The 12,789-nt window shown below is 34.0% G+C and overlaps 1 protein-coding gene across 1 annotated transcript in view; it reads right to left on the reverse strand.

Moving 5' to 3' along the window:
* The window catches only part of ARID4A (AT-rich interaction domain 4A), a 64,391-nt gene that overhangs the window by 33,878 nt on the left and 17,724 nt on the right, over window positions 1-12,789 (reverse strand). The window contains exons 9-11 of the mRNA XM_044917840.1: window positions 9,241-9,316; window positions 8,257-8,333; window positions 7,710-7,876 (exon numbers count right to left, since the gene is read on the reverse strand). Coding sequence (XP_044773775.1) covers window positions 7,710-7,876; window positions 8,257-8,333; window positions 9,241-9,316 — 320 coding nt within the window. The remainder of the gene's footprint in view (window positions 1-7,709; window positions 7,877-8,256; window positions 8,334-9,240; window positions 9,317-12,789) is intronic.

Consider the following 12,789-nt stretch of genomic DNA (forward strand, 5'->3'; position numbering starts at 1 on the left):
CTGTAGGACGGACGTGAAAGAAGCAGTGATACCAGTAGCTGCTCAGGCTTTTACTGTAGAAAATTTTAAGTTTGAAACATATTAAATAGCCACAGTGATTTTTTTAAACTGTGCAATAAATGCTAGAACAATTTATTACTGGGGTGAATGCACAGAACATTTATAGGTCATATGCAACCTTAACTCAAGTAGAGCTGCTATTTGTTCCTACATATAAGTCTTGGATTCCATGTAGATTCTTGTTGGATTCTTTAAATCTCAGCTATTGTTTATCACTGTCTTAGTTTTTTCAACTTTCCTTTTATTTTCCCTACTTCATTTAATACTGATTAAAGGACTGGGCAACAGAAAAGTGATACTCAACGTAATATACCTGAAAACTCAACAAGCAGCTTCTGAGCAAAATCTAAATGTGTGTATATGGAGAGGCGGAGTGTTAAAAAAATTATGTATTGCTGGAGAATAGTAGCAGGGAGAATAGAAAAGTGAGCACAGGTCAAATTATGAAGGGCCAAACTTATAAAGGGCTATGATAAAAGACCTAATCTTCATCCTATTGGTGCTGAGGCCATTAAAGAGTTTCTAGCAGGAACGCTTTGTGTTAGAAAGAGGTATGAAGAATGGATTGGAGGGGAAAAGACCTATCAGAAGACACCTGAAATAAGTGGGACAAGGAAGAGGAGTATCAGTCAAGAACCTTTATTGCAAGTGGCACAAAAGTATCCCAAACTAGCTTAACCCAAAAAAAATTAATTTATAAGCTCACAAAATTATGTAAGGAAATGAGATTGCCTACTGAGTGCACTGCCTAAAAAAAGAAAGCATATATTATGAAGGGAAGGTAGATACCTTATCCCGTGGTTTCTTCCAAAGTGAACTTTCTGGAACCTTACAACAAGTCTTTCAATACTTTGTTTCAAATAGCAGTATGTCAGGATAATTGCATGGCTCACACTCGTTCATTTATTTAGAAACTATTTAATGAAGGTTTAATATTAGCCAAGCTCTGTGGTAGTTGGTGGATATGCATATTGGTGGGAAAAGGAAAAAGCTACAACAAAAAAACCTGACATCCACTGTTTTCATAGACCTTACAATGGAGAGAAGAGAAAAATTTTTTAAAAGTCTGTGAAAACTTCTGTAATATCTCTACACCTCTGTTTCCTCACTCATAAAAAATCCTGTTGTGAGGATTCAATAAACAATCTTTAAAAATCACTAACTCTCCAAAACTAAGCTGAGAACATAACTCAGTTTTGGCATCTTTGCCTGTTTCTATCTCCTACAAAAGCTAAATGTTTTAACTCTAGTATAAGGAAAGCTACATCTTACTGATGATGTATGCTCTGGTATAATTGATATATTTTGTTGTCATAACACCTCAGTGAAATATAACAAATGAAAACCTAAATTTAAAAAGAAAACTTAGGGTTGCCTGGGTGGCTCAGTCTGTTAACTGTCTGCCTTCGGCTCAGGTCATGGTCTCAGGGTCCTGAGATCGAGCCCCGCGTAGGGCTCCCTGCTCAGTGGGGAGCCTGCTTCTACCTCTCCCTCTTCCCCTAGTTGTGCTCACGCTCTCTCTCTGTCAAATAAATTTTAAAAATTAAAAAAAAAGAAAAAGAAAACGTAATTTAAAAAAGAAAAAGAAAAAACCCAAAAACATTAAGTCTAGTAACTGGTGATCCATTAGTCAAAACGACTCCCCCTAGGCTACCAGTAAAGCCCATGCGCCACAAGTAGAATTCTAAACTGTCCAGAAAGTTATCAGTTGACAATATAGATTTTAGAAGAAAGGAAACAGAGAAAATTCACAATCTTAATAGGCACTAATCATTTAGGATAAAGGCTAAAAGCCATGACAGGACTGTATTAAAAGAATACAGGGATGCCTGGGTGGCTCAGTCGGCTAAACATCTGCCTTCAGCTCAGGTCATGATCCCAGGGTCCTGGGATTAAGACCCACATCAGGCTCCCTGCTAAGCAGGGAGCCTGCTTCTCCTTCTGCCTGCCGCTCTCCCTGCTTGTGCTCACTGGCTCTCTCTCTCTGACAAATAAATAAAATCTTAAAAAAAAAAAAAAAGAACACAATAATTAAATCTTGAGTAAATATGAAGGTAAGTAATGTCCAATATACTACTTTTAGAAAGAGGTGACATTATACAATATAAACATATCGTATTTCAATATAAAAGAATAAATACAACTACTTCTGTGCCCTAAAATCAATTTTTTCCAAGAGGAATCACATTGAGATGTCTCATTTAAAAAAAATCTGCTAGATTCAGTGCAGGGAATAGACTGGAGAAGGCCAGCAGGCAAGCAGGGACATAGGAAGGTTACTACTGCATTTGTGTAAGTAAAGGAGAATAGTGGCTTAGACTATGGTGGCAGAGAGTAGAAACAGGGAAGTAGGCAAACCTGAAAGCTATCAAGTAGGCAGAAGAAAGAAGATTTGGTGTCTCATTGGTTAGAGGGGCAAGAGTGGGAGGATTAAGGTGACTGCCATGTATCTGGTTTGGATAATTGGTGGATCATGCTTCTACTCAAATAAACTAGGGACAACCATGAAAAGGACCAGTGTGGGGGAAAAAATGAAAACAGTTCTTGTACATATTGAGTTTGAGTACTTACAAAATAAGCCTCGTTGGCAGTTTACTATAAATGTCTGGGGCTAAGAAGAGACATCTTTGATGTACATATAGATTTGGAGTCATTATATCATTTAGTTAGGAAGTAAACTAGAAATAAAAAGTAATGTCATGGATGTCAGGTAACTGAAGAGGGTAGGCATGTCAAAAATGCTGAATACTGCTAAGGAGTCAAATGAGATCATGACAAATATTTTTTGGATTTAGTACAGAAAATTTGTTGAAGGTCACTGGTTGTTTTAGCTGTGGTGGGAGTACAAGACACACTACAGTGAATTAAGAGTGAACGGGAGGTCAGGAAATAGAACAGTGGATGTAACTGAGTAATCTGGTCATAAGGGTGAGGAAAGAGGACAGGAGGTGGAGGGGTTGTCAGAAGGTTAAGAGAGATGGAAGCATGTGTTTAAAAACTGATGAGAAAGAAACAATAGAACGGAATAGGTTAAAGATCCTGGAAAGAAGTAGTCATTCAAAATTTAAGATAAGAAAAAAGGGAATGAGATCCAGAGCAAAAATTGAGAGATTCATCATATAGAAGAGAGCAACATATTATCAGCTGTACTTAAGGGAAGGAGAGCAGGCAAGTGAAGTGTACCACATGCTCCCAATCTGATATTCCTAGTTTCTTTCTCAAGCTGGAGTGGAGTGGGGCAGGGTTAGCGGACACAGTGATTTGATTATAGAAACCGGAAATTGACTAATGGTGTTGAAGGCCCAGCAAAAACTGGTGGTCATAAAATTTAGAATGGTATCATTCTTCCCTGTTGTATACACTGAAACAGAAACTTTCAGGGAACACATAAGATGTCATGATATATTCATTACGTGGTAAGGCACTTTCATAATTTCAGAAAACAGTTCGACAACAATCTGCCTAAATAACAAATTATTATATGACTCTTGTATTCTATCAGACTTGACGAGACTAATCATTTTTCCCCCTACTTGAAAAGGTACACACATTCTACTTTTCATCATCAAGCTGTGGTTTGCATACAATCACATCTAAGGCTTTATATTCAGTCAACCCTCTTTCATGCTCCCACAACTATGAAATAATTTGATCTGAGAAGTGACTTTTTGTAAATACATAAAAATGCAGCTATAATTGTGTGTACAAATATGCAATCCTCATTAATCTGATTAGGTGAACCTAATTTGGTTAGTCTTACACTAATTCTGTGAGGAAAGGTCTTGCTGAACACATTAGGACATTTTTGTTTGCTTGTTCAACAAGCTAAACTTCAAGACTTTTGCAAATAAGTTATTATATTTGAATGCAAGTTAAAGTCTCAATTATTCATTGAAAACTGACTTTATAGAATCTGCTTAGAAACACTTGACAGCTTGAGTTACTAGATATACCTAAAATGCTAATATTACCTTTAAATTTTTCTTTAAATTTTATTGAGTTAGCATAATTTTCCTGAGTTATCAAGCATTTACTATAGGTTTATACCCAAAGTGATTCAAGATCACTAACGAATGCCTTTACAAGACAACATAAATACAAATAACACTTGATTTAACCATAAGAAAAAAATTCCAGTTTCCATAAATAAAAAAACACAAGCACTTTGATTTTTATAATAGTGGAATATAATCCTAGGCAATAGATACAACAGTGATCCCTAGGAAATTCAAAGATTGGAGAAATGGGTGTCAGTCCTTCTAAACAAAAAAAGAGCATCTCTTGTAAAAACTCACTAAATTCTTATTTTCATTACTAAATATGAAATTAGAAGGGATAAGGGCCCAACACATAAGACTACATATAGCAAACTAAAAGGATATGCAACTAGTCAAATCCCCCTTAACGTCTTCACCTATTCACTTTATCCTTAGACAACTTTCCTACATTCATCCAAAGTGAATATAAGGAATAACTTATGAATAAACACCATTACTTATGTTTACATGGACTTTTCAATCAATTTCAAAGCTCAAAAGGAAATCAGTGTATCTTTTCTATTATAAAATTTTCTTAACAAAAGACATTTAAGTAATACCTACAAAAATATTCTCCAGGGCTCTTTTTCAATATAATTATCAACAGGTTAAAATTTACAGTCATCAATATAGATTGGACCTACTTCCTGTCAGACTCTCAAGTCTTTTCCTATCCAGTAACAGTATGAAACATATTTCTTGTATTCCAATCCTGAACTACAAATGCTTAGGAATTCGAAATAATAATTAGTAAAAAAGATGCTCCTCCGTGATAAAGCCATGAATCTCAAATCTTATTTAGGCTATTTTAGGGTACTCAAAGCATCAAATATGAAAACAATGTCCACTGTCCCTTAATACTGCAGAAGTATCTAACACTTGTATGATTCTACTGCATAAAATTTACATTAAATGACAAGCTAAAGTACTGTTATAGTGGCTTACAGAATGTTAAAGATCTTTTTTATCATTATAAAGCAACATTACATTTTCATGAGAAGCATAGCATTACTACGTTTCAGGAAGAATATGATCTACAATGTAATACAACAGCTTAGCCTCACCTATATAGTAAAGGCCTATAATGACTAAGCCAGGTAGGCCCTGGCTTATCAGACTTTAATTAATTTTATACCATACCGACTTTTTTTTCCTTTGTTACATATAGACTAAAATGTTTTTCAGTTTATCAATACATTAAATTTTTAAAAATTACTGTTCAAGACAAATTAGAATGATTCAGCAACTAAATCTTAAATCCAAGAGCAAGAAATGCAGCTTTTGCTTTTTTTCTTTTTCTAAAGCAACCAAAATCTCACTCAAGAAATCTACCTCTACGGCCAGAAAAAAAGAGGAATTAGTTCCTGTCAAGTAATTCAATAAAGTATATGCTATGAAACTGACCATCTGGAAAATAATTTAAATTAACAGACAACTCAGTGCCTAAATGTTGTAATTTTGCTTTTATTTTTCAGTAAATGAAAAGCATTCTTTTTCACTTAATTTTAACAGGTTCGTAATTTAAGTAACACATTTTAAGAAGATACTATCCCTTACAAATGTCCTTACATTTTAAAATTTCTTTACCTACTACCTGCAAACAATAGGTAACAGAGCTTGCCTCTACTCTTCATTCCTTTTTACTAACATTTACTAACAGCTTGAATAAAACGCTGTGATTTTTATGAAATTAATAGCTGTAATAAGAACACTATTTACTATTTACTATTTTATAGGCATCTTTTCCAACCTTACTACAAAGCTCTTTTTCCTCTCTTTGTTTAAAATTTCAGGGTTTGCTTTTGGGGGGGTGGGGAGTAAAGAAAATGCATTCTAAAAGGGACAGCAATTAAAAGTATTAGCAAAAATGAACTAATCTTTTTTCAATTTTGGCAATATCAGACCCTAACTAATGCTAATTCTTTAAAAAAAAAAAAAAAGGCAAAATCAGACTGCAACAGTTCACACCCTGAAAATGTGGCCTATTTACCCTGAAAACATATAATCTCTAAATAAATACAGATAAAATATAAAAATCACACTTAATAGACTTTAAATCCTGAATTCTGCCCAACTGTCTCATTATCATTTTCATTTCAAAATCTATCTTGTTTCAGAAAAATAGCCTTCATCTCTGATAGTCTAAAAATAGACTCCTACTGTCTCTTTTACAAGAAACAATTACGCTTGGTTATGAGCCCTACCATTATTAGCCACATCATCAACACCTAAAATTCTCATTTAACCCCATTTTTGGCAATCAAAATGGTAACTAAATATATTTTAGAAAAAAAATCTTACCTATATGCTGCATTTTCTTTCAAATGCAAAATGGTTAGATTCCCCTTCTACTTAATCAGTACAGTGTCTGAACATTTTTCAGTCTGACTTGCAAATATTTGCTTTCCCTCTTAGGGCATAGCATCCGCAGGGTTATACAGCACTACTTACATTCTCTTCCACATAAAAATCAGACATTACATGAAAGGAAAAGAAAGACAGCCCATTTCAAAGCATCTGGCAAACCTCCATTGGCAACCTGCCAAGCCTCTGCTAAACCTTCCTGTCTTTCCGAGCATGCTCACTTAAAACCAACAGCACGTTACTATGGCAACTCTGTAGGCAGCCTGTAAGTATGAACCGCCATTCTGATTTCAGAGTGCAAAAAACCAAATACTGCAGGGGAAGTAAAAGGAAAGAAATATCACATACCCTTCATCACATACAAGTATACTCATTTTATTTCATAAATTCATATTTGTACATGTAAAACAGAAACAAGCATTCCACGTTTTCCAAGCAAATATTTTTCATGCTCAAATAGGTCTTCTTTTTGGTAAACTCATTCTCTTTGTCTGCCCCTAGGTCTCTTTACCTCATAACAACCAAAAATATACTACCAGTTTATCCCACTTGACAAAACATTGCTGAATAAATAGACAACAATATTCATATAAGCTATTATGTGGTAGCCCATGAATAATTTCCTACATTTATAGATATATATCCTAAACGACATAATATTACCAAAAAAACCATTAGCACTTATAAAAACAATCTCTTTTCTCTGATTTATAAAACTGCCAAATGAAATATTCTTTCAGTTCGGATAGGTTTTTTAATCCCCACCATTCTTGAGATACTGTAAAATAACTGAAAGAGGTAAAGTTTCTAAATTCAGACATATCAGATCTGGGTTCAAATCCCCATTCTCCACATGTGAGCTGTGCAACTTTGGGAAAGTTACTTAACCTTTGTGACCTTCACCTTCCCCACCTTTAAAGTAGGATAATACTAGTTATTCCACGTGGTAACAATTTAAATGAATTAACATATGTAATACACCTAAAAGTTACATTTCTTTTCTCCATGGTTGTTTGCAAAGTTTGTACTTGATTATTTAACCTGAAAAGTTTTTTGTATGCTAAAAAAATTAGTTCTGATTTACCCACTAAGTTAGAATCCAAAAAAAATCACAAAATCAATTCGAGCTAGAAAAAGGCAGAAACAAATAATATAGCACATCTAAATGAGGGAAAATATACAAAGGCAGTAATTTTTACTTTAAAATATTAAAATGTCTCTATGTTACAAACATAAAATTTCACCTACCACCTCTTCTTCTTCCTTTTTGGCCTCCTTTTCCTTCTCTTCATCATTTTCTTCAGCTGGACCATCTTCATCATCACTACTGGATGATTCAAGGATTTCACTTATATCCATTTTCCAATTATCAGGAACAATTCTAGTTTTTAAGAAGATGCTTGCTTTCTGTAGCCCTAAGAATAAACAGTTGTTACGGAATTAGCAACATAGAATAATAGAATAACAGTCAGAGTCAGAAGATCTGGACTCAAATTCAGCTGTCCCTTATAAATATAGTAGACTTCAATATATCTAAGTCATAATGTTATATTAATGTTCATTATTACTCTAGAAAATACTGTTAAAAGTATTAATGGTAAAACATGGAAAAGTTAAGCTTACTTAAAAATTACAAATAAAATATCTAGCCCTTAAAAAAATAGCCATCAAATAAAAGTAAATATTAACTCTAAACAATTAAAATGGCACCAGAGAATATTCAGTCTTGGTTTAGTCACTATTTACCATTTAGAGCCACATCATGAAATAATGGACTGATTCATTCCTATTTTACCTGGTTTAGCAGAGAGCTCTGATTCAGGTAGATTGAGAATATCTACTTCCTTGATATCCTTTCTTGCTATAGAATAACTAATTACAGAGAAGAATAAAGGGAAGGGAAACGATTATTAGATAAAAATTATCACTTAAATAATATAAACACATAGAAAAATGTAAATCTCAAAATCAAAATTATTTTGCCTGTGTTTTAAAAAGACCATGTATGTTCTAATCCTTAATAAAGGGCAAGAGGTAATATAGGCAAAGCTAGTATCTTAATTCTTAAGATTCACATACTCAAAATACACTAATCTGAAAGCCTCACATTTGTTAATAGTTTATGCAATCTTCCTATACACAGTATAGGGTAGTTTAGATCAGCATGATATTTTCCTTATAGAAAACACAATGTCTATTTTTCTTGATCTTTATTATTTCTTAAATTTACTACTCACCTTAGTAAAAAAAATTTAATATAAGGTAATATTAAAATATTTTTATCACTGTAAGACATATTAAAATTTCCAGAGAATTACATCTCTCTCTCTCCACACACATAAACACATATAATTTTTTCTTTTTTATATCCTTTTTGGGAAACAAAGCAAAGCTGAGATTAAAGTTTCTAAAAATGTGACTTAATCAGAAAAAAAGTCAAAATGATTATTTTAGTAATATTCTAATTCTGTGAAAAGTAAATTTCATAGTTCATAGTATGAAACAGTATACATAATAAAAATACCAAATTTTTACAACTGAAGAGAAAACCAATACCATGCTTTATAAAACTTTTAAAATATTATTCTCACATACTGTTGTTCAGTTTTTATATAAAATTTTTCAGAAAAAGTAACTTACAAAAAGTAAAGCATATTATGTAATGACTTCTCAGTTCATGAAATGATCAGACTTTTAAAAATAAAGCTTGGACTGTGGAAGAGTTTATCACTGTGATTTCATTTTCTTTCTCCCAATGTAACACTATTAAGTGACTCACAATTTAGAATCGAGAAATGATCGAACTAAACACTGGTCTTTTTTCACCGTGATGTCATCATTACAGCTGGGAGATACTACCTGAAATATAAAATAAGAACAGATTGGTTCCTAATCTCCCTTGCTCAAAACACGTGTAATTTTTTGAAAAGAATAATTCTGGATCCCCCTCACTTCTCAAGTGGATTATATTTTGTAAGAAATAGTTTCATTGTCAGTAATGAATTACTTAAAAAAGAAGGCTGTCTTGTGATTTTTATTTAGCACATTGGTTTTCTAGATATTAAATTTATTCAGCATTAGATTATACAATGAATAGCTAATACAATATAAATTACAATGTGACCACCACTTTAAAAAAATTAGGATTTATTCTAAGCTACATATTTATTGTCCAAAAAGTAGAACATATGATCCATGATGAAAATTGGACATATTATAATTTTTTTTAAGATTTTATTTATTTAGAGAGAGAAGGAAAGAGAGAGAGAGAGAATGTGTGTGTGTGAGTGGGGGGGAGGGTTACAGGGAGAGGGGGAGAGAGAGAGAGAGAGAGAATCTCAGGCAGACTCCATGCTGAGTGCAAAGCCCAACTTGGGGCTCAATCTCAGGACCCTAAGATCATGACCTGAGCCAAAATCAAGAGTCTAACTGAGTCACCCAGGTACCCCAACATATTATAATGTTTTAAAAATACACTTCAATCAAGATCTATTTTGAAATCTGCTGTTTGTTCAAAATAAACACGTAGGTTCTAAAACACCTAAGTTCCCTTTCTTACCAGAGCATTACAATTTTTAGTAATGAAAACAAATCAAAGAAAATCTGAGTAAGAACTTTTTATTTAACTTTTAAAAATAACAAATGTCTTAACATTAGTAAATAGCTAATCTTTATATATTCTTTATAGCACTTAATATTTTAAAAAAATTAAAGTCTACTAATAAACTGCTGAAATTTATCTGCTCATTATCATCCCTAACACCAGCCCCTCTGCTACAACCTAGCACCATCCACAGAACTTTATGCGATGATGGAAATGTTCTGTAGCTGCTTAGCACTTGAAATGTGGCTAGTGCAACTGAGAGACTGATTATTTAATTTCTATTTAATTTTAATTAAGTTACATTTATTTTTTTAATTTTATTTTATTATATTAGTCACCATACAATACATCATTAGTTTTTGATGTAGTGATCCACGATTCATTGTTTTCGTATAATACCCAGTGCTCCATGCAGTACGTGCCCTCCTTAATACCCATCACCTGGCTAACCCATCCCCCCACCCCCCTCCCCTCTAAAACCCTGAGTTTGTTTCTCAGAGTCCATAGTCTCTCATGGTTCATCTCTCACATTTAAATGTAAACAGTCACTTAGGACTCATGGCTATCGTATTAAACAGTATATATCCAGATAATTAAAAATTCTTGGCAGTCATATCAGCTGTCTTAACATCAGATGGCAGTAAATGTTTGTCTGTTGGGTGCTGGTCATTATTAAACTAATAATAAAGTTGTGTCTGTCCTCAAGGAGCTAACAGCATAATGGAGAGGTAAACACAAAAAGAACACCATGGAGGGTAAGTACGGAGATATGAAAACATCTAGGAGGAAGACTTAACTCAACCCAGGGAAGGAAGAGGTATGGCAGCAAAGGCTTAAGTTAAGTTTTAAAGAATGAGTAGACACAGCCCAGGGCTTAATTACCTCACCTGTGAACCACTAAATTGGCCTCCAAATTGATTCGTGCCATTTCTAGTCTTTCCAACTATCTATTCAACATACTACTGTCTCATTAACATTCCAAAATATGCAGCTCAAATAATGTTACTCTTCCACAAAATTCTATGCAGAATTATGGCCGCCCTTCTGCCCTAGATCCAAATTATCTTCCCAGTCATATTTCCTGTGATTCTCTCATTCGTGTCTAAAATTTAGCCAAAATGGATTCCCAGAGCAAATAGTTCCATGAACAAACACCTTGCTTCTCTGCTTTTACTTATCTTGTTTCCTCTAAGAAAGTCCTCTAGAGAAGCTTTGTTTAATTAACTTTAAATCCATCAAGGCTCGGTTCAAAAGCAACAGCTTCATGAAGGCTTTCTGGATCTCCTTTATACAAATGTAATCTCTCAGGGAAGAAGTCCTAATGTTGAACATATACTACTATATATATAGTTACTTGAATTATTGTCTGCATTAAATTATAAAATTATCAAACGTGCGATTGGTGTCTTATCTTTTATTTTCTACATCACCTGGCAAACAATAAGTCTGCTGAGTAAATGAAGGAATTAAAAAAAAAAAATCTCTTGGCAAATTATGACTTAAATATTCTGAATCCAAACCTATTTACTTGTCTGCCTGTACAACTGAAAGGCTCAAAGGATTTTCAGACTTTTCTTATATAAAGTAAATCTATTATAAATAGTAACTGAATAATGTATTTATATGCACATAAAAACCTTAAAAAAATGGCCTCGGTTCTTTAAAGGATCTAATTTGGGACATGTTTTGTGCCAACACTGTTGTTGGGAGATATATGTGATACCAAATTCAAAATTCAAAAAATAAAATTCAGAGAAGGGGCATAGTTATGTTAGAGTGGTTAGGGGAGACTCTGTAGAAAAGGTAGGACTTGAGCTGAACCTTAAGACATTTCAGAAGAGAGGAGTAGGAAAAGGAGAAAATGGAGACAGCTATTACTAAGTATTATTGATTCCTCACATGAAATAATTCTCTTGCTCATCCTTTCTTCTCATTCCTTCCCTGAGTAAGCAAAGATTAGATTTCCCAACCAACCCATCAGACTTGCCATTTCCAAAGCCTAGGTGTACCCTTCCTTTCCCTAATACTCCGTTTTACTCCAGTGTCTGCACCAAGTTTTAAAAATCATGATAGAGGGGGACGCCTGGGTGGCTCAGTCAGTTAAGCATCTGCCTTCAGCTCAGGTCATGATCCCAGGGTCCTGGGATCGAGTCCCGCATCAGGCTCCTTGCTCAGCATGGAGCCTGCCACTCCCCCTGCTTGTGCTCTCTCTCTCTCTGGCAAATAAATAAATAAAATCTTAAAAAAAAAAAAATGATGATGATAGAGGGGTGCCTGGGTGCTCAGTCTGTTAAGTGTCCAACTCTTAAGCCCAGCTCAGGTCTTGATCTTAGGATCGTGAGTTCAAGCCCTGCGTTAGGCTTCATACTTCAAAAAAAAAAGGACTACATAATCTTTAATTGCTATGTAATCTCTTAGATGTATATAATAAGATTCTTGAGAGCAAGGTGTTACAAGATTCATACTTCTCTCTCTTCTAAGGAATTTAGAGCTGAACTCACTGCATATCCTCAGTAAATACTAATTGATTTAAGGCAAGGGTAAAGGTTTAGAAGAGTGAAGTGTTTGACACAGGGAGCAGTTAAGAAAGAATGTGAGTACAGAGCTTACACTGAAAATGGGAAACGAACTAAGAGCTGGGATGGCCTCCAGATACCCATCTAAAGAATGCAGAAGTGATCCATTAGGCAGTCAGTGAAAGTTTTGTGGGGTTTTTTGGAGAAT

Source organism: Neomonachus schauinslandi, chromosome 9, assembly GCF_002201575.2.
Source record: "Neomonachus schauinslandi chromosome 9, ASM220157v2, whole genome shotgun sequence".
Lineage (NCBI taxonomy): Eukaryota > Metazoa > Chordata > Mammalia > Carnivora > Phocidae > Neomonachus > Neomonachus schauinslandi.